This window comes from Protopterus annectens, chromosome 7.part0 (genome assembly GCF_019279795.1).
Source record: "Protopterus annectens isolate FY-2018-M chromosome 7.part0, PAN1.0, whole genome shotgun sequence".
Lineage (NCBI taxonomy): Eukaryota > Metazoa > Chordata > Ceratodontiformes > Protopteridae > Protopterus > Protopterus annectens.
In genome coordinates this window covers 296,879,228-296,902,986 of record NC_056739.1, presented here as the reverse complement: position 1 = coordinate 296,902,986, position 23,759 = coordinate 296,879,228, and the positions used below count along the sequence as shown (strand labels likewise).

At 38.1% G+C, this 23,759-nt stretch overlaps 1 protein-coding gene across 1 annotated transcript in view; it reads left to right on the top strand.

Annotated features, from left to right (window-relative positions):
* Positions 1-9,339: 9,339 nt before the first annotated feature.
* Positions 9,340-23,759, top strand: part of NUAK2 (NUAK family kinase 2) — a 28,178-nt gene continuing 13,758 nt past the window's right edge. Inside the window, exons 1-2 of the mRNA XM_044076809.1 lie at positions 9,340-9,746; positions 21,702-21,822. Coding sequence (XP_043932744.1) covers positions 9,528-9,746; positions 21,702-21,822 — 340 coding nt within the window. The 5' untranslated portion in view covers positions 9,340-9,527. The remainder of the gene's footprint in view (positions 9,747-21,701; positions 21,823-23,759) is intronic.

Here is a 23,759-nt window from a genome sequence, read left to right as displayed (position 1 = left end):
ATATATATATATATATATATATATATGTATATGGATGAATGGTGCTTTGAAGCTGCACTATATACCATGGACAGCAGCAGGACACCACTCATAGGAGAACTTGGTATTTCCTAAGACTCCAAGGCTAAAAATAGTATCATCCAAATCTACAGCCTACAGCTTCAAAGTAATATGAATGTTAAAAAACAAAAAAGCTGATAGAAAAACACTTTAATAAAGTAAACCTTCAGTAGGAGGAGAATAACTAGCGTTTAACCTCACTTGCCAAGAATATTCCAACCAACCCAGCTCTTCTTCTGGATTTAATAAACATTCAACATTGTTTAAAGCATCTAGCACTAAAAACTTAATCTCAGTTCTGCAAATGTCATTTTTATAATTATTATCCTCCTGGCTTAAATAATCGTGAAGATTTTATTATGTATTTAAAGTGCAAAGGGTTAAGGCAATAATTAGTTTTGGGTCATGTGATTCTTTTAAATTATATAAATGTTTAACATTGTATAAATTACTTTCAGTATGAAGAAGTCTCACTGGACTGCAAGGGATGAAAGAGCTTACTGAAGGTGTTTTACTTTATTAAAGTATTCTTCTGTCGTCTTTTTCATTTTTTATTATTTTTCAGTTAAGTTTGAGATTTGCTCACTGTTTTATTATATAATATGAATGTTAGGTTTACCTTTAAAACCTCGAATCACACTTGTGCGAGTGGTCATATCCTTGCGTCGTAAAAACGAAACTGGAAAAAGCGACAGTTTCTAATGTTCGAAAAGCAGTAAATCGAACAGCCGATTCGATGTTTTTCGAACATGAATGTCGAAAACAAAAGTATATGCCATGTAATGCAGGAGGGCAAACCCCCCTGCACCCTCCATGTGGGGGGCTGCACCCTCCCCACACCCCCCTTCTTTATTATTCTAACTCCGAGATCGCACTACAGCGGGGAATGGAACCATTTCCAACACCCCACTATAGTGTGCTCTGCCCCTAAATGTCGAATGTGCAATTTGCTACTCTCACTGTGCATTCACTCATTGCACATTCGAACCATCTTCCATTCGAAGTTTTCAGAACTTGAAAACTGTCTTTCGAACATTTGACGGTCGCCCGTGTGCAATACGCACATGTAAAGGTAAACCGAATGTTAAGAAAAGCATTCATCAACTGGGCAGTCTGAGAGAAATAAATGAGTTATCAAGGTCTGCAAAATTTTGCTAAACATAAGTAAGGGGACATAAATGCAATAACCAAGTGGCAGTGCCTGCTTAAGAAAATGATTTGGCAACCAGTCTAAAAATTATTATGCATCTTAATTATATTTATGAACAAATTGTTTTTAGCACCATGTGAAGGAAAGCTGTAATACATAAAGGTTTGCTACCATGTCCTGCAATTTAAGGACCACAGGTCTGACCATTTGCCTAAAGGCTGGTTAATCAAAACTTGATTGCAAGGCAACAGCTTAGCATCTTGGAGCAAAGCACAATTTGTGGTAGAAATACTTCTTATTAAACTCACATAAAGCCAGAGCTTGTTCATCTAGGTGATCACTCCAACACTTAAGATTTAAAATGTGGAGGAGGGACCAATAAGGTATATATATATATATATATATATATATATATATATATATATATATATATAGGTCTACTTGATAATGCCGAAAGCTTGAAACACCGATGATGAGTAGACTGACACCGGAAGATCAACAACGAAGATGACTGACAGTTGAGAATCCCGACACTGAGAACACTGACGTGTCAAACGAGCGCTAGTGGGTAAGTATGCAGTAGTGACGGACGTCAGGGTTAGGGTGTGGGTAAGGTAAGTGTGCGATGGTGACGGTCTGTAGGGTTAGGGGCAGGTTAAGTGAGTTAGGGTTAGCGCGCGGGTCAGGTGAGTGCGCGATAGTGACAGATATTAGGGATAGGGGCGGGTTAAGTGAGTTAGGGTTAGGGCACGGGTTAGGTGAGTGTGCCATAGTGACAGACCTTAGGGTTAGGGTTTGGGTTAAGGTTAGTGCATAGATATTTGTGTATGTAAGGTTCAGTGTAGGTTTGTAAGGGCTTTGGTGTGCTTGTGCTGTGTGTGTGCTTTTTGGACAAGGGATTTGTTTTGTTTGTTAAGTGTCGGGATTGTGGTTTGTCGGGTATGTGACATTTCGTGTTTCTGAACTTTCGATTTTGTGGTGTCTGTGATTTCGTTGTCGGTGTTTTAGCGCATCAGTGTTGTCAGGTATATATATATATATATATATATATATATATATATATATATGTGTGTGTGTGTGTGTGTGTGTGTGTGTGTGTGTGTGTGTGTGTGTGTGTGTGTGTGTGTGTGTGTGACTGTGTGTGTGTGTATGTGTGTGTGTGTGTGTGTGTGTGTGTGTGTGTGTGTGTATATATATATATATATATATATATATATATATATATATATATATAGATAGATAGTCAATCTTAAAGGACACTCATCACTTATTTACAGCTGAGAAATGACTGTGAGAGATAAGATAGCTGCCTAAAATTACTCATTTCTGTGAGAAGCATCTAAGATTCTTAGTCAGCTTAAGGCACTGCAATCTCAAAATTTAGTACAGGATACATTACAGAGCTAAAACATTGAATATAGTATTTATGGGCATGTCCCTTGTGATGATGAAACAATCACAGTTTCCTTTGCTGGAATCGTTATATGTACATCAGGTGTCATCACTCTCCCAACCAATAGTGTTAATCCAAAACAGTGTACTCTGAAGACATGACCACCTGGATTTACTTTAAATGTCAGCAGGATTATAACAAAGTAAGTAGTTAAAGTCCTTCAAAAAGTGTGAGACCAAGAACTGGCTGGCAAAAAAAAAAGAAAAGAAAACAAAACAAAAAAAAAAAAAAAAATGCACAGCAGGTTCCAGAAATCTAGGAATATTTTCTTCCAGCATGCATTTTAACACATGCCATACAGAGATGACATTTACCATGGATGCCAGATAGTGGCATATGTCCCTAATAAACAAAATGATGGATACTACCTTACAATGACAGATTATTACAAGCTAAGAAAAAAGAAGCTCAGCTGGACTCAGTCGTGTTTATCTTTGGATGTAAAACTTAAAATGAAAAAGGTTTAAAAATATACCACTTAAATACCTGTGTGATACAACCATCTGATGTTATGTAACCAATATTTGTGCACAACAAATCAACTGAACTGAAAATAATCACATATCTAATGTGCAATTAAAAGAGCATATAGAAAAGGAGAGATTCTTATAGCTCATAATCTGCTATTTACCCTAAATTCCAAATAAGAGGTGTATGTTGCAATGTCAGCACTTTGAAAGCAACTACAGTCTACATTCATAATTACTAAAATGTGGTGTTTACAGTTTCTTTAAAAAAATGTTGTTAAAAATAGTATTGAGGTCACGTGGTCCTTTTCAGTAGTAAACTAAGATTTGTTTCTCTGGATTGTTTGAATACTTGTTCAGTATTCTTAAATATAATCTACTGGCCAGTCTATACATAAACACGTACTTACAAGGGATTTTATCTGTTTTGCCATGATGTCATAGTTTGGTTGCAAAACTTCTATTTTATCTTCCTTGCATAACATTTTCCACAAGTAAAATTAGCCAATGCTTCTTCAGTTAATAAACTGTTAAAAAGAAAATGCCTTGTTTAATTCCTGTACTTTGAAAATGTTTTATTGTTTTATTGTTTTACAGGTGGAAAAAATGTCCACAGGGTGAAAAAAAATCCCCGAACTTGGTATTTAGTGTTTGCTATTTTTCTCTTCATGATGACATGGATATGTTATTGCTTACCATACAGGGAATGGTCTTTTCTGGAAGTAAAATTAACCCTGTTTCCACCATACTAAATTTGCCCACAATGTGAACATAAAATATCTTAGTGTTGACGCTACAAAAGTTATAACATTAGCTTTTGGAGTCAAGTTAATAATAATAAATCTGATAACATTTTAGGAGCCATCTTATTTCTGAACCACCTCATCGTGTTAATTAGATGTACTTTTGAGCTCTTGTCTGTCCACATTCATGAGAAGAATACTGCTGTAACATATCCCCATGATATCCCTTTTGTTCAAAGCTGTATTAATCACATCTTCTACATGATAATTATAATCCCTGTCTAATGAATAAAACCTTTTTATCCCCCCTCAAAAAAACATAATTCAGGCAATTGTATATGATGTCTTTGCTTTAGCAGGTATCAGAAATGTATTTCTGTCTGTTGTCCTAAAAAAGTAACCATGAGGATTCTATTGCTTTTTACCACAATGGCTGTGTCAAAGATATCTGCAGTCAGCTGCCACTGTATGAGAAATGTCTTTAGTTGTACTGTTAAAATAATCAGAACATTCATTATGTTCACCCTATGTATCTCCACATCATGAAAAACATGAGTGATATAATTCCTCCTTAATTCAATAGTATGCAGTTTTTATGCGAAGGAGATCAGACTTCTTAATTCCAACGTTAGGTCTGATCTCTGACGGGTCAGGATGTTGGGACTTCCCATTCACCATGCAATATTATTTTATCTGTTATTTATTAAGCCCAGCCAACTGTTACAATTTATACTACTAACCCAAGTGGAATATTTTTTCTTCAGCTGCTACTACTATGTGCTTGTTCACCCATAATGTTGTACATGGTTCATGTGTAATAATATTACTAGAACTTGACTGCCAGATGTGTGTTTTTAGTGTCTTAAATGTGTGTTTCTAGGAATATATGTAGCTATATACTTAAATGTAGAGTTGATTTATAAGATGGTGGTAGTATTATTATACTTTGTTTTAAATTATGTCTTTCTATGTATGTGTTTTTTTTGTCTGTCCCATGATGAGCTGATTGCAAGTAATATCATTTAATCTGTACTTGTGTACATCTAAATGACAATAAAGTTATTTTTGACTGGACTTTGACTTTTGATTTGCTAAAAATTACTGATTTTAGTGTGGATTCAAGTTAGTTGTGAAACTACAGGCCCATTTCAGTACTACTTCCACACTCCAAAGTGCTTGAACAGTTGGTGGTCACTTAAGTAAGTTATACTCCCAGCAGCCTCATGGCTTTAGAGCACAATTCATCACTTCCACTGGCCCTTTCTCAACCAATGATCTCATTTTAATAGCAAGAACCAGATATGAAGACAGAATTGCAGCAGACACTAAAAACAATCACAAAGCCTTCTATAGTTATATCAAGAACCTCAATTGCAATAACCAGATTTGTTCTGAGTTACTGCACAATCGTACCTCCTATACTGAGCCAACATATGTTGCCAACATACTGACCGACAGATTCAGTGCCAACTTTACACCTCCCCCCTAAAGGGCCAATCACAATACTGGAAGAATGCCAGGCGCCCAGCATTACTGCAGCACAGGTTAAAGCTGCATTGTCCAAGGTCAAGAATACAGCTTCCATGGGACCCGATAATATCCCTGGCTGTGTCTGCATGAACTACAAAGTGAACTGGCACCACATCTGTGTGCCCTGTTCAGTCACAGCCTCACCTCAGGCTTTGTCCGTACCGAATGGCGCACTGCTACAGTCATCCCTCTACATAAAGGGGGAGCAACTACAGACCCTGGGAATTATTGCCTCATTAGCCTAATGAGTCTGATGTGTAAAGCTATGGAGCGTATCATCATGGACTTGATTAACAAAGATATAGGAAATCTCCAAACTCTAAACCCCATGCAATTTGGCTTTGTGAAAAGGAGATCATGCCTGCTCAACCTGGTTGACTTCTTTGAGTCAGTCACCAGAGCTGTGGATGAAGGTAAGGCAGTGCATACAGCCTACCTTGATCTGGCCAAGGCCTTTGATACCATTCCTCACTTGGGAATTATTGATAAATTGACCAAGCTCGGCATCAACCCTATATCACTAGGTGGGTTGCAAATTGGCTCACAGATAGAACCCACAGTGTTAAAGTAGTAGACTCCAATTCAGACTGCCGAACAGTCACAAGTGGAGTCCCACAGGGATCGGTCCTGGGTCCTCTCCTGTTCGGCATCTACTTCTCAGTAGTCCAGGCCAACACAAAGGGACTCTGGCTGACCAAGTGCACAGATGACTGCAAGCTGGGAGATATTATTAACTCCCCAAGTGATGCAGACATCATACAGAAAGGCCTCACTGAGATCAATGACTGGTGTCGAAACTATGACCTTTAGCTTAATGCCAAAAAATGTGTCATCATCCCCTTTGGTAAAAACTCAGTTCCCACTAATTACCACATCGATGGGAGGCCACTGAACACTAAAGGCATTATAAGACATCTGGGGACGCAGGTTGACAGCAACCTCTCCTTCGACCACCACATTGCTACTGTGGTCAGAAAGTCCTTCTGTGTGGCACATCACATTACCAAGGGTTTTGCATCCAAGAAGAAAGAGGTCATCATCTCTTTTTACTCTTCCCTCATTAGACCAATCATCGAGTATAATGCCCCATTTGGCATGTACCTCACTAGACACCTGCAACAGCTGGAGAGGCCACAGAACTACCTCATGAAGAGGATCCTAGGCATTAAACATATGTCCTACATGGACAGACTCAAAAGACTCCAGCTGTTCTCTGTCTCATATCGCCTATTTAGAGGTGATCTTTGCTTGACTTACAAAGCCATGTCTGACCCAGCTGTGTTAGAAATGTTACATCTAAAGAAATCCCAACCCCTTCGCAGCACATGCTCCAGAGACCTCAACCTCATTACCACAATCAACAGAACATGCTGGAAGGACAGGTTCCTCACCTAGAGACTGCCCATGCTCTGGAATAGACTTTCCATACATGTCTAGCAGAGCACCTCACTATCCCTCTTCAAGAGAAATCTTGATGAGTGTATGAGTAATAGAAAGTTCACCCCGGGGATCACTCCAGTGGCTCTACTTGATAGAGGCACTGGGAACTAATGTCAGGTGGCACAACCCCAGGACTCTTCTATGGGCTAGGCTTGTAAAGACTCCAGGGCCATTAGCCTTGTACACACCTATGAACCTATGAACCGTCATAAGTTAGCAGGTACTCTCTTTAAACTATGTATGTTACATCTGTGTGATGACAGGAGACATTGGACTTGCCTACTGCCTCCTGTACCCTTTCTCTGCTTGTGTCATGCCTTCTTAAATGACTCAGTGTATGCCTTCTACAGCACCAATTCTGGGAGCTATTTCCAATTGCTCACATCAAAACCTTTTATATAAAGAAATATTTTTTCTACAGCTAAGGAATAGCTAATTCCTAATAAAAAGTCTGAGTTTTCTCCTTCCCTATTTTTTATGATCATCAATACTCGGGCTCCTACAATTATTGATCCTACATTAACCCCAACTCACATGCATTTCTAATGCTTTTTTAGATTTTTTCCAGCAGTCCATTGTCCCTGTTCTTGTCTGGCCTCTAAAACTGCACTCTGTAGTCAGTGACTGGTGTGACTAGTCTGTTGATGAGGATATACCCCAGCATTCTGTTTACTGCTGTCATGACACTTTCATTCTGCTCTTGGTGGTCCAGTCCAGGTGGCCCCAGTACCCTCAGTTCCTTTCCCTTCTCTTTTTCCATCAGTTCCACTTCCCCATCTGATGCTTCACACCACCATTTTGCAGCCCAAGGGAAGTTCTTTGCTGTTGTCTACAGTGAATGTCAAATACCATCTTTCTGCCCAAATGGTCAGCCTTTTCAAGTCCTTCTTTAAACCCTTTTCCACTCTTCTGCTGCTACACCTGTCTGTAAATTCTTACTGGGGATAGTGCACACAACCCTCCTGGACATGGGCAGTCATCACTAAGTGCAGTCTTGGGTATTGACTAGTACCTCTAAGTTATTACATTGGGTTGAAATGACTAGGCTTAAAATGACCTTTGGGTCGATTACCTAGTAATCTTCTATGAGCCTATGACTGTATGTGGTCAATGAAGAATTTCTGCTGAAGTTCTGTGACCTTGAAGTGTGCTATTATCATGCAAGAGGAGATTCTTATTGCCAGGAATTGTGGTCTGCATTATCTTAATTCACTGGAGTTCAGCTGTTTAATGCAGTTTTAATCTAAAACAAATTGTTTTTTAAATTATATTTGAAGAAAAAAAGCATCATTTCCCGTGAGGTACAACAGCCCCTCCCACCTCCCACGACAGAGGTTGCACTCCCTATACCTTTACTACTTGGGTAATCAAATGTTCAGTTATTTTGTGTGTGTGTGTGGGGGGGGGGTAAAATTCCCCTCATGGTGATTTTTTTTCGAACAAATTTGTGTTTGTCAGATGGGATAAAAACCATGACATGAACATAGAGCGTTTTTGAACAACCTGTGCAAAATTTGGGCTAACATCAGGGATACTTGGGATGCGGAGGGACTCTCTTGTCTTGACCCAGAGGGACTGTAGTTTCTCCCTCCATTCAACCGGGATCGCATGGAGGCTAGATTCATCAATGATCTTTACTGCCAACAATGATTTTTCAGTAGGGGTATTTTGCCAAGAAGAGTTTCAAAAATGTGTATTTGCGCATTAGTAACCAGCATATACCTAACTAAATGTATTGGAATTATAATCCATATAGTTTGGCAGTTTGATACTTGCAGTAAGGGACACCTCTTGCATCCGTCCGTCCTTGGCCTCCTCAAAGTGCTCTGTAGCAAACTTTAATACTAAGGTTTGGTAAAGAATGGGACCAGGTTTTACCAGGGTTACCGCCTGTCCATTTTTACACAAGGCAACCCCTATTTGTGCAGTTGTGTTCCACAAAAAAGCATGGTAAGTGGCAAATGTAATCTGAAATTAGGACATCGACTAGCCATAGCTGCATAAATAAACGAATGATCTGAACTACTAAATGACGTTATATGAAACAAGAAAAAAAAAATTAAAATTCTATTAAGAGTGAGTTTTTACTTTGACAAAACTGAACTTCGGCTTTTTGCACGGTTGTGAGTATGGTTTGTCCTGAAAAATCTCACGTTCCCGTGCCCCACTCTGACATAATGAAAATATGGCACCAGTGGGTTTTACAGACGAGACATCTCCTGCTGACAAAGAGCCAACGAAGAGCCCTGCCACTCCTGCCCTGTAACGAGAAGCACTCTTGGCAGTGGAAGGGAGGGTACACCGTCTGCCATCTCTGTAACCCCATTACCACCACCCTCTGCTTATTACACCACGTTTAGGGACACTCTAGGTTGTGTTAATAGCCAAGCTGTCAAGGCTGGAGAAAGGATGGGCGGGTACTTTCCAGTAAGTGCCCCGCCTCAAGACCCGCCCATCAGAGGACGGCTTCTCCGGCGCCCAGGTGGTTTTATTGTTTTAAACGAGTCCCTCGGAAGGTTGAGGCAGAAGTGTTTGTTGTTCAGTGTTTAAGGATATGCCAGTGTCAGCGCTTACCATTTCTGTAACGGTTGTAATCTGTGAGTCACATTTCTTAGCTAGCTGATTTCTAAGTCATTTGTATCTATTTTGAGTGTTCGAATCCAGCGCCTGTCTTTGTAACCACCATGACTTCTGGTATCTGCAAATCAGCTGCCCTGGCCGTCTCGACACCCGAGCATCTGCTAAGCAAAGTACCAACGCAGGCTGGATTGTTATTCAAAAAACAGGCGGTGAAGAGACACCACCACAAGCACAACCTCAAGCACCGCTATGAGTTCTTGCAGACTTTGGGCAAAGGCACCTACGGCAAGGTGAAGAAGGCAATCGACCGCTCGGGCCGTGCGGTAAGTACGAGCTCCGGGTGGTATTGGTTGCCATGGTGCGTTATGGTTCCGTAGTTTGTGCAGATGTAATGTATAAATTGTTTATGCATATATGTATTCTAGGAGATGCTTCAGAGGCAGCGAGCCTCGTACAGGTGTGCTTCTGAATTAATTTATATACATTTCCTTTGGTTCTATCCGTCGGTCCAGCCCGAGTTATGTGTGTAAAACTAACCCGGCACTCTAATGAAAGTGATGTCTTGGTCCCTTTGTTTGCATCAGGAACGTTGTTTTACGTTTAGTGGTGAAAGCACTACAGCTTGATCCCGTTTATTTACCTCAGAATGTGTGCTGGATGAGACTGAAGGAACGAGGGAAGGGGATTTGGTTTAGTCTAAACCTGGTTATTGGGGAGATGAACCATTGAGAATTGAAGAACAAGTACCTGGTAGTTAAGTAGCGTCTCCAAAAGTGAACGGCGCAAGCCTAATAGGAAACCTGCTAACTAGAAATGCTCATTTTTGCTGTGGTCTCCATATCCATTAAACTCAAAAGCACAAACGTAGATATTATCTTGAGGTGTGGGGGTTTCTCTCGGAGGACATACCCAGACAATAAAAAGCCAACACTGTTTTAGCTTTACAGTGTTAGTGTTTTGACAGATGGCAGACATTAAGCCACTTGTCATAAGTGAAGTGGTCAGGAGATCTGCAGCTGTAAGTTGTCCTGTACAGGACGTTTGAATTATGATCTCTGAGACAACGACCAGACTTTGCTTGTGGCTGATGAGGTGTGATTGCAGTTGCTGGCACCATCAGCGTTGCCCCTGGAGTTTGTCCAGGTTTTTCTTTGATATGAAGTATTTGCTCAGCTGCCCTTTTTCCTGTTGCACTTTCTTGAAAGTTCATTAGGGATATTTATGTTTCATTAACACCAGTCATTTTTAGCAATACCCCATAAGTGATGCTCGTTCAAGGTACCTCCCCGAGTTTGGTTCAAAATTGTGTTCTTTTTTTTTTTCTTTTTCTTCATGAGAAAAAGTGGTGTATTACATTCAGTTAGTGATAGTAATACATACAATTACAAACTTCAGAACTTCCAAGCTAATTAATTTAGTCGTGTTTTGCCAATTTTGTAATGAATTGCTAACAAAATATGTAAAGTTTCTCTGATTTTAATTGTAAGCCTTTGTCCTTGCTTATTTTGGCTCTGGCTCTGGAAGTAGAACATTGAGAACTGTGGTTTTAGCCAGTTATACAGATATACGTGTCCTATTTAAGTTTATTTATTTGACATTTTATTACCAGGAAAGTCCGACTGGGTAGATTCCCATTTTCGGAAGAAGCCCGAAGAGAAAACCTCCAAAGTACTACAAAAACAATAATTTTGCAGTATTAAAAATACAGTAAAACATCTACAGTTTAAACAATTATACCAAATTAGACATAATGTGAAAACATTGGTTGAGAATAGAAACAGCTTGTATGATTGAATATTTGGAAAACATTTTAGCCTGTTTAGAGAAATTAAAGGTAAGTTAGTATAGTGCAAACATGAAATGCAATATATAGATAAAGTTAGTAAGAGAAAGAAATTGAAGTAAGGAAGTGAGTGAAAAAGGGAGAGTGAGGAGGTTTAAAGTATGAATAGGTACTTGTTCATATTTGGGGATATATTTTATTTTGGGGTTGAGCAAGAATAGAGACAGATTTTGGCTAGGAAGTCTTTCAGAATGGTTTTAAAGGACTGGAGGGAGGGTATTGACCTGGTCGATGCAGAGGAAGAGTTCCAGGCCTTGGCGGTATGTTAAGAAGAGTACAGACTATGCCCAACAGATTTGATATGCTTGTGGACAGAGGAGCATTTGGTCATTGGATCATAATGAACAAGTGGGAACATAATTGTATAGAGTGGTATTTAATGTTGAACAAGGAAGTGGATGCTGATTAATTGTATAGGTATTGCCCTGTTCATAGTAATGAGTAAGTTTAGTTCATCAGAATGGACCGATCCATTTTTGGCTTGTATATTTTGTTACTTAACACTGGGTTTGTTTTTTCAAGTGTAACCCGTTTCCTCACTGTTATATATTTACAGTTTTCAGAGCACTGTTCTCAAATTGCTGCACTGTACATTGAAACCAGAACTGTACAAGGGACTGAACTTTGATCAGAAAGTGTCTGCTTTGCCATGCAAATTAGTCTGTTCTCACCAGAAATATATTTTTGTGTTTTTTACATGCTGAAATTCTCTTACTTTGTTACGGTCATGTACTACTATAGACATGTGGATTTTAAAACTAGCAGTATGGAAGAGCAAGCTGCATTTTTACTTTAGAAATGTAATTATTCCCCAAAATATTCTTTAATTTATTCAGCATTTTTTTTTTTGCTGTCTTAACTGTTTGGTTTTACAATTTTTTATGTAGGTCTGTCACTTTTTTTGTTTTCAATTGTTACTTATGTTTATGTAGTTTAGTACTGTTCATCCATACTACTGTGAAAATGTCTAATTCTCTGAAAGGAACTGTGTTCTTGGTTTCTTTTTTCCCTGTGTATGTACTTTGATGTTTCTTTATTTGATGCACATGTTCATTGCTTGTGTTAATTTTTTCTTGGCTTTCCCACTGTTCCTTGAGTTACTTTAGAACACTTCCCCGATCACCTATCCTTAAATATTGTCACAAAAACGTTGTGGTTTTACAAATGCATTTTAGAGAGACAGAGAGTTGGGCATTGAGCTTGCACCTCAGCACTGTAAAAATCTACTGCCAATCGTTAGCGGACCGGAGTTCTGCTGTGGTGACCCCTACCAGTAAAATCCGAAAGAAGAAGAGAAATAATATGGCAATTGCTAAACAGTTGCTGCATTTTTTTATTTGAATTTGGATGGGATTTTTTTTCTTTTGTACAGAATGCATTTATTTGTCTTACTTTTCTTCTAAATTAGCCCCAGAAGTACTAGATCTAAAGGATTTAACATTTGCCTATGACTTAAATAGGACATGTTAGAGGGACAGGTGAGAATCCCCATTCTCTGGAATAGGCTTCCCATCCATGTGGAGCAGAACCCCCTTCCTAACACTATTCAACTGCAACCTGGACTAGTGCATGGGACATCAGAAATTCACCCCGGTCTGACACTTAAGTCTGTGATGGACATCAGTTATTAAATCCTGCCCTAACTAACATACACCCCTTAAAATAACCTTTTAAGGCACAGTAACTTGTGGGATACATTTGGGTTGCATGGTTAGGCTTTTTAAGGCCCCAATGGTCGATGTCTAGTATACACTTGTCATACCTCTCAACTGTCCATATTTTTGGCTTGAAAATTTTTTGTCTGTTCCTCATAAAATTTTTGGTTTTCTGGCAAATCACTTTAAGATTGAAGTCACTACGTAATGACATACATTTGAGTTTTGGACTTAATATCCATCAGAAAATGCATGAAAACACAAAGCTTTTGTCCAGATCTGCTAAGAGTTTGAGAGGTATGACCTATTATCTGTAAACTTTCACACATGGGTAAATCTATAGGACTGCATTTCCCAACCGTTTCCAGTAGATGGCCATTGTTCCTCACAGAAAGCATCATCGTCACTAGCAGTTGGTTTATAATGATGACTACATATCTCACATGCAAATATAACTGTCAAAACGCTGGAAACTCCCTTTTTTTGCTCTGGTCCCAAAAGTGAAGCTGCCTATTCAAATGTTTTGTTGCTTTCCTAGACTGTGTTTGCTGTCAGGGAACCTTTACCATTCAGTCAGAGGCTGCACTGTTTGGAAACTCGTTAACGATATATTATCTTCAGTTTTTCATTGAGCATTTTGTTCTGCTCACACAAATAAAAGTTCAGAGCTGTCTAGAATTAAAAGTAAATATTGTGAATAGAATATTGGGGATATTTATTTGTAGTTGGAGGAGTTGAGATGCATCTTTTTTTCTTAGCTGTTTATTCTAGCTACATTTAAGAACAAATGTAATAGGCTGCAAAATGTAGGCTTTCAGAGAATTTCTATCTTCTCGTTTAAAACTTGGGAGGTTGGGGTTTGCACAGCTCTCAAAAAACAAAGGTGAAAAAATCCACTTCTGGCAAGTCTCTTTTTGAGTTTATGACCTCATTTGAGAGTAGTGACACACAGTGTGGGAAGAAAAGAAAGGACATTTGTTCAAGTTCTGTGACTTTATAAATACTCAAGTGCTATAGTATTCCATTAAAGTGTGAAGTTAACAGTGTAGCAGATGCTTGTGAAGGGAGCTCCCCATTCCCTTAGAATAATCTGAACTGAATATGGCAGTAAAATAAAATGAAACATTGTAAAAATAGTATGTGTAGTTATCAGGATTCTGTAGCTTGTTTTAATCTGTACTCAAGATCAGTAATTGTTTAATTTTACGCCATTTTAACTGACAGAATTTTTCTAGTATTCTTTTTTTCCTCCTAGAACCTTATTTTTGTATGTTTTGCTTTTTCATTTTCTCCCTCTCACTCACTCACACACACCATGGGTAATTGAAAATCAGTGAAAAGAATCTGAAAGCTGCATTTTCCCCTTTTGGCTTTAAGCCAAGGAATGTGCACTGTGATAATTTGAGTAGCAGATCAAACCTTTTATGCCTAGGACTGGTTTAAAAATAAAAACCTTAATTCTTGCTTTTATTTTTCCACCAGTAAGCAAGTAGAGTGTACATATGGGAGGCTAATCTTTCCTACTTTGCATGTGTGCTATTTGTGTAAACAGAAACTGCAGGTGGAAGCTGGCTACCTGACTGGCTTCTGTTCACCCCACCCCAGTCATTTTCTAGCTATGGTTATGATGCTAGAAGATAATGTAAATTAATTTCCGTAGCTTAATTTACTAGCTAATGCATACCATCTGTGCCTTGATACTGTGCATGTTTCAGAAAACAAAGTTGGTTTCCAGCACTGTATTTTACTGTATATATACACTGCAGTATTGTAAGCCTTATGCAGCTTATTTAAGTTAATTGAAGGAGAGCTGAAATTAGAATTGTAAGTCAGTGTTTATTGCGTAGTATAGTTAATTTGCAGTTCTTGACACGCAGCCATTTCTGCAAGGACTGAGATATTGTAAGGACTACATACTGGTGTTGGGGGGGGGGGAGGTGCAAGAGGTAGTACACTTGCCTTTGGTGCAGAAGTTTGTGGACACTTGGTTTATTAGTTGTGTGTGTGTGTATGTATATATATATATATATATATATTTGTTCATTCATTCTACTGCGAAGAGGACACTGCATCTGTAGAGCACCTGCAGCCTTAGAGCACATGTGTCTTAGAGTAAACAGCGTACTCCTAAGCACTGCATCCTTAAAATATACATGTGTCTCGCGGTAACCAGAGTACTCCTAAGCACTGGAGCCTTAGAGTATTCATGTATCTCATCGTAAGGAGACAGCTTTAGAGTATACATGTATCTCGTGGTAAGCAGAGTACTCTTAAGCAATACATCCTTAGAGCATACATGTATCTCACGGTAAGCAGAGTACTCCTAAGCACCGCAGCCTTAGAGTATACATGTATCTTGGAAAAAGAGGAATACTCGGACACTGCAGGCTTTTCCATGCTGCTTCATCTTGGAGTAAGGGAAATGCTTGGAAACACTGCAGTCACCGAGCACATGCATTTTGGAGTAAGAGGAATATTTTGAAACACTGTAACTTTAGAGCATGTGTATCTCAAACTAAGGGATTTCATAGAAATACTGCAGCCTTAAAGCACATGCATCTTGGAGTAAGGTACTCGGTGCAGCCTTAGAGCCACACACATCTTAGAGTAAGGACAGTACTCAAAAGTACTGCCACCTTAGAGCACATGCATCTTGGAGTAAGGTACTCGGTGCAGCCTTAGAGCCACACACATCTTAGAGTAAGGACAGTACTCAAAAGTACTGCCACCTTAGAGCACATGCATCTTACAATAAGGAGAATATTCGGAGGTACCGCAGCCACATATCTCAGACTAAGGGAGTAATACTCAGACTGCAGTCTTAGAACACACATCTCAGACTAAGGAATACTTGAGACACACTGCAGCCTTGGGTTTTCATTTAGATTGCGGTACTCTTCTGAAGCATCAAGTTAAGTCATCAGAATTTCAACAGAGGCATTGTTACATTATTAGATAACACTCCTGTGAAGAGTTAGAAGCAAAAATTACTTTCTTCTCTTGTATATTTGTGGAAAAGTATACAAGATGTGCTTAATGGCTAGACTAACTTCTCTGTTCTTGAAACTAGCTGCACAAAGTAACGTCTGCAGAAAGGCACTTCATTCATTCAAGTCATTGGTTTGTACTATGCTCCTACAGTCAGCTTGGCGGTTAAAATTAGCAATTTGTTGGTAAAGAAAGAAAAACATGCGGAGGAATGTTAAGAACTCCTAGACAGTTGGAAAATATTATTTTGTTATTTGTTCCACATCTGGACTAACTTCCTTTCACTAGCAGGTTGTGTTTTCTTTGCTAAGAATGTCTGGAATGAGCTGAACTATTTCACTGGATTTTTTTTTGGGGGGGGGGGGTTGGGATACTGATATCATTAATAACTGCTCTAACCTTTTTGGAGCAGATGTATAAACAACAGTTTGTCATATAAGTCCTCCACTGGAAGTTTGCATGTGTCCCTGTATTGGGAGTACATTCCTTTTTGTTAAACCACCATTCTGCACATATTCTGCTACCATGCATCCTTCTAATTTTAAGAGTTTTCAGTGATGTATCCTTCTAATTTTTTACTTTAGACATTGGATGTGGACCCTACTTACCGGGGTGTGTGTGTTTTTGCACTTGTGTGTGTATATATATTCTCTATATGTTAACATTTCTTAATGTTGAAAGATTATTTTGACAGATGTTTGAGATGTATAGATGCACAGATGTGTAGGTTTATGCATAGATGCAGACACACATCTGTTTTACTTCTTATGGTCTCTCTTCACCCTGAGCCTTCCCAAATAATGATTGAAATGGTTTCTGACCGTTTCACAAGTACCCGTGACCTGATTATTCTCATTTCACAGCCCATTTTCAAAGTACATCTAATGTTGGGTAGTATACACCCATTTCCAGAATACACTTGTGTAGTATAAGCAATGTGGACCGAAAGGTGGAGTTGGGGTTATTGCCTTTTGTCATCTTATTTGTGTTATGTCATCATGATCCAAGTAGCATCTTGGATGGCCGAGTAACTGTCTGGCAGTTGGTTCAGAGCATTAAGGAGCTGGTATTAATCTGTTTCCTATGGTCCATTAGTGCAAGGTCAGATCTGTTCAGCCTATATTGCCTAAATATGTGACCCTGAGCAAGTCACTTAATGAGGCACCACTCCCGGGCCGAGTCTGAAAATGGTCCATGGAAATCGGTGGTCTACCCCAGAAAACAAGTACAAATCAATAAACATGTTATTCCTGTGGTGATTTATTGTGGATCAAACCACCAACCTGATGACATTTTTCCTACTCGAGTCTAAACAGTTCTTGTTCTAGAGCATGTCTTGCTGGCATAGCATGCAGCCTAGCCCCACTTTACTTTTTTTAGATGTAACCATTGACATCTCTAGTTAGTAGCATGCTGGATGTAAGAAAACAAGGATGCAAGCTGTCTAAAACTTGCACAAAACCTTTATGTATGATGTATGGCTGTGTGGGTTCTTTTGTAGTGTGTATATTACGTTATCAAACTTTTAAAAATTCAAACATCATATGGTCAACACCATATGATCAAACTTTTAAAAGTTCGAACGTTTCAACGGAGATCTCCGTACAGTGCAGAATGGGAAGATTTCCCTTTCCTGCACTGTAGTGTGATTTTGGAGTTGGTATATTTAAAGTACGGGGGTGTGTGGGGAGTGCATGGGGGCTTGACCCCTGCTTAAAATGGTCAGGTAGATTTTTTTGTTTATTTTGTTTAGCTTTTCGAACTTTTAAAAGTTTGATCATATGGCTTTGACCATATGACATTCGAACTTTGATAATGTAATATACACCCTCTTTTGTATGACTTACTGTCACACTTGGTACTCAAGAAGATATAGAAGCTGAGTGTCATTATGGGATGTCTTGTATTCCTTGCAGCTTATAAATATGTTTGCGGAGTTCTTTATTTTAAAAGACGTGATGTTTGAAAGAACAAACAAGACCACCATCAACTGAACGAGTACAAACAAGTGAAGGATAAATAAGTCTTTATACACATCTGCTTGAATAAAGCTGCAGTGTCTCACAGGGAATTTGTGGGTTCAGTCTTTTTTATTAATTGTACAACTGGAATTCCTGGAGGTATTTCACATCTTAACACATTCTGTTTTGGTTTCCTTGCATGAATTTGAATGTGCACGTGCAGAGACACATGCACACAGTTTCATCAAGCAAATAAAATCTGGGGGAGTTCATTGAACAACAGATTTTGTAGTAGGGTGTGAGGAGATTGGACATATTACATGCCAACAAAAACAAGTAATTTTAGTATGTCCAGGCAAAACATCCTGATGTAGTCTTGCTACGGTCAGAGGAGAGTATAGGATGAACATTCCACATACCAATGCAGAAGAGGGTTAATTTTTAAACTTTTATTCTGAGATGTGAATTAAGTCTTTGGATAATGAATAATCCTGGCCCACATCTGTTATTTTGTACACATGAATAATTTGAAGTCATTTGTAATCCGACATCCTAACCCCTTGCTGTCTACCCCCTGCAGTGTGTCTTCTTGTGTTATACATCAGGGTTCAAAGGTTAATTTGGTTTGTTTTCTTACTTTATTAAACTCAAGACTGCTTGCTTCTGCATTCCTAAAAGAACATGAGGGATAGGGTGGGGGTCATACTTGGGGGGGGGGGGTGGGCCAAATAACAGTTGCCTGTGAAATGACATGGAGAGGAAACAGGAGTCCTAAATGTACTACTACTCCAGGCTAAGACTAATCCTGAAATTGTCTGGATTTCATGGTTCCCAGTAGTCTGAGTAGCCGGGTTGCTTTCAGTTTTATTGATATTTTTCCTTTGATCATTTTGTTTAACATGTCCTGAACTACCAAGAATTGTCTGGCCGTGGTAGAAAAACAAGGTGTGTGTGTGTGTGTGTGTGTGTGTGTGTGTGGGCGCACATGCGCATATGTCTGTTTGTGGATGGATAGGTGGTGGCTTGATGGTATGTATGTAGCCCCCCTGCGGACCTCTTGTGGGGTACGTCCTATTGGCTTAAAAAGGTTGTTTTCTGATCTGTTCCCACCCTTAACACTTGTCTGTTACTCAATCTTTGGATTGTAAATTGCAAGGTGCTGATTTTGTTTTGTGGTAGTTTTAAGTGGTAGCATTTCACAGATAACAGGGCACAAGTTCCAAATAATTACATAAATGTGGCTACTGCTTCATAGTTTTTCTAAGAGCTGAACATGCCGAGCTGTAATCAGGTTTTACACCTTGCTGCATGCTCACAGGGTGCCAGGATTTTGGCTTGTGACATACTTTTGATTCTGTCAAAAGTACAGAAAGGCCTAGCATTTCTGACATCCACAACGTTGCTCTCACATGTTCTCAGAACTCTGTTTGAAGTGAGTTGAGAAGGACTGGGGAATGCAAAATTTAGTTACAAGAAAATATTTTTAGAACATTTTGTTGGCATCTGTAGAATTATCATTAGATTGTCTTTTTTTTTTCCTCTTTGGGTTATGCACATCCTTGGACATTGATGGCTACAAAGCTTCATCATATTATGACTGTGATGTTAATGAGCACACAACCACTATTTCTTGTATAGTGTCTTTTTATGTAAGCTTGCTCCTGCTTCATTTTGACTGGTAAGAATCTAAAGTTAGAGGCTATTTCAGGGGTACTTTTAATTTTTATTGACTGTTGCTAACCTTAACCGGGAGTTTTTTGTGTTTCCCCTTTCATTACCTAGAGGAGACTAGGAACTTGACTGAAAAGTATGTGCTTACAGAGAGGGGTAAGTGTGTAGTGCTGTCATATGGTCTGCGTAACGTTTGTGCGTGCATTGCATGATGATCCAGTATGCCATGTGTTTATTTATTTATTTTTTTCCTTATGTGATTGTGGCCTTCTCCCAAACGCTATATGAAACTGCCTGTGTTATTGTCTCATATGTTACGAATAACTGAAAGAGTGGCCAAGTAAAATATACAGAGTGAGTCCATGCCAGATGTCTGGCTGGGTATGAGGCAATTTTACTTTGTGACAATTGCTACTTTTGTGGGTTTGTTTAAGACCTTTTGTAGCTCTGTGTTTTTTTTAATAGTAAAAGTCTGGGAAAGGACATCCATATAGCAGAGTTGGTCAGTTTGTATACTGTACAATGTTTTGTTACACGATATAACTCTGGCTGAGCCTGTAATCTGTCATTGTTTGATCAGTGTTGTACTGCAGTAAACAAATTTAATTAATTAAATACGTTTGTTTCATAGGTTCCTGGTTTTGCTTTCTTTCCTTGTTCACTGAAGCTTATGGATCTTTGAGTGTGTTTGAGAACAAGAAGTACTTAGAATTCTTTGTTCTTGAATATAACATGTCTGATATTCAAGTACATGTGAGTTCCACTATACATATGCTTCTGCTGCTATCATTAGTTGTGTGATGTTATTGAAGGTAAATGAATATGGTTGAATTCACTGAGCTGTGACGAGCATCGTCCGTGATGATGGTAGAGAACATTTCTCTCTTTTTTTTTTCATTGTATATTCTTTTGGAACCAGTGCCAGATTACCATCAAACTGCTGCCATTGCCAGTTTGTTTCCCATCACCAGGGCTAGAGCAATCCATGGCACAGATGTAGGTCATGAGGGACGTTTTTGTTATGGTTTTAACTGAACCACTGTTGGCTGATGTGGACACCCAACACCTTGACATGTATGTGCTTCCATGCCAGACTCCCTTGAGGATTTTTGTCCCTCACCTGACATCGCCAGACCCATGTCACCCAGTTGCTGTGGCTGTTGATTTCATGCAGGCCTCTGCTTGTGAGCATATTGGTTGACTGAAATGATCAAATCCATCCTGTTATGATGTGTGTGGCAGCATAAGCCACTCACTCTCCTGTGTTTGGTTCAGTAAGAGCTCTAGGTGTTACTTTTGAACTCTGGTCACCTGAGCTGTGAATTGAGTCAAGGCCTTCTCCCCTCTGTCATAGAACCAAGAAGTGCATCAAATGTTTAATCCTGTCAATTGTAATCTGCACAGTCTGTTTTTCATTTGTTGATGCTTTGCTGCGTGATTGACCTCCATTATGTTCCTTTTTGGATATTGGCAACAAAAAAGATGGACCTACACCCCTCAATAAATAGTAGAAGAAGAAAAGAAAAAAATACATGAAGACTGACTGCATCTGTAGGTTTTATCGTACATTATTAAGTATGAAAGCTATTAAATAACAGCCAAAACTGCCATGCAGGTCAAAAACATTTAAATATCCTACACCAATTGTGTGATCAGGTTAATATAACAAGACAATAAGAGCACAATAAAACCGGTAAACGAAACTCAAAATACTACGAACTGGCTGAAATAATCCTTTTTACTTCCAATTCAAGAAGTAAAAATGATTTTTTCAGCCAGTTCGTAGTATTTTGAGTTTCATTTACTAATAATATAACAAACTTACTGATAATGAATAAATGAGTAAAAATGAAATTCTCCAACATTGTAAATTGAAAAATGTAATATTTTTTAAGTATGAAATCTGTAAAGTAGATCATAATGTTCATGAAAAATTACATTTCATTCTTATGAGTTGTTCTAGTGTGTTATATGCAAGGCTGTTCTACAAGACGTTTTGGTTTAAGTGCATATATTGCGTCAAAGAGCATTTTCCTTTGCAAAAGAAAGAAGCACTTTTGATTCAGTAGAGGCCTTCATGTAATGTTTCCATAATTTAAAAAATGAGTAATTCTGGAATACATTTTTATAATCTCTCTCTCTCTCTCTTTTATTTCTTAGGTGGCTATCAAATCTATTCGGAAGGATAAAATTAAGGATGAACTGGATCTCATTCATATTCGAAGAGAAATTGAAATTATGTCTTCCCTTAACCATCCAAATATTATTAGTATTTATGAAGGTTGGTCACATGTTCATTTTACCTTCATTGTTTTTGTCTTTTTTGCTACAGATGTTATAGTGTTTTCACTTGAGTTTACCTTAAGTTAATGTCATCCAAGTGCATCATTAATTTTTGCTGGGCAGTTTCAACTGTCACTTTATGAAGTGTAAGGCTGCATTTTGCACCAGGTAGTCGAGAGAAAACCCAATGATAGATGCTTTAAGGCACAACAGCAAAATTTGTGATTTGCTGTATTTCATTTGCAGTTGCATTTGATGTTTTGAAGCTTGAGGGAGTTGCATTTCCAGGTATCCCATTTTAAAAAGGGAAAATTCAGCCACCCCCTTCAGTTGACCCAATAATTTTATTGCACTAGATTTCCTGTCAACGATATGCCAGCTGTGATAGGATGGGGGAGGAGGTGCACTTTTCTGGACTATACTGAACCCCCTAGCTTTTGCAGATGCTATTACAGCATCCACAATATGAGAAAGAATGGAGATTTGCTATGAATAGTTGCATCTCAGTGAACTGACATGTGACAAGAGTGATTCTAAACATGTAAAACCTTAGGAGGTTAATGTTTTGATGATTATTTCAAAGCTTTTTCTCTTTATATTTACTGTAACCACAATAGTGAGAATGGAAAAATAAATAATACCCACAATCCATTGTTTAGGAAACAAAAGGAACAAAACCATTTAGTCAGATGACTTTCTTTTTTGCTGCAAGCAGTGGAAAGAATGATGTTTTATTTTTGTTACAGTTTTGTTTTCAAATAAAATTTTATAAATAACTTGTTTCATAACTTCTGAGGTTTGGTGACCTTGCAGACAAAGTTAAGCTGAGAGATTGCAAAAGCTGACACATCTGAAGAGTTTGAGACTTTGCCTCTCTCAAGGAGGAAACCTTTTGATTTTGATGAGTGGACTTGGACTGCATGAGTAGTATAATTTAGTATTTGTGTGTGTATGTCAACGTATGTATGTGTGTGTGTGTATAATATAATATATATATATATATATATATATATATATATATATATATATATATAATTATATTAATGTGTGTGTGTATATATAGATTATAGATATGTAAAGTATATAATATGCATGTGTGTGTGTGTGTGTGTGTGTGTGTATGTATGTATGCATATATATATATATATATATATATATATATATATATATATATATATATATATATATATATATATATATATATATATATATATATATAGATATATATATATATATATATATAGATATATAAATAAAATATTGTTCCTCTTTTCAGTCATTGCCTGTTTGGACTATTTGTATTAATAAGCTTGTTGACCATTTTAATAAACCATGACCCAAATTTAATTGTTTCCCAGTGTATGAATGTTATGTCTGTTAGTAAGGCTGAGTGTAGGGAAAACAGCTTTTTTAGCATTGGAAGCTACAAAATATAAATTTATGGAGCCATGGTGCTTTTTGTAGCTTTATGCACCACATGCAGTGGTACCAACTCTAGAAAGAAATGTTGGTAAATAATTTTCTTAATCTGTACCAGCCTATATTTTTATATTTAGGCTGTAAATTTAAGTGTTGCATGCTGAAGCTTTTTTTAAGTTCTTATTTGTTTGTTTGGTACTGGTTTTCCTTAGTTTTCATGTTTACACCCTCTTTTCATTAAGTAAATACAGTAGAGAGTCGATTATCTGAACGTCTATTATTCCAAGTGTCCATTATCAGAACGCAGCCTTCCAAAGTTTGAGTAGGAAAAATCATGAAGTCTGAATATGTAAACAATATACGTACTCACTTGTGCATGTTTTTTGAGCTTGTAGCCCACTCATGTGTGAAAAATATTATTGTTCATTGGAATTTCTGAATGGCTGAAAAGTGTATTCTCTACATGCAGAAAAAAACAAGATTTTAGAAGTTTTTTATTCGGGTCAATTCTATGTT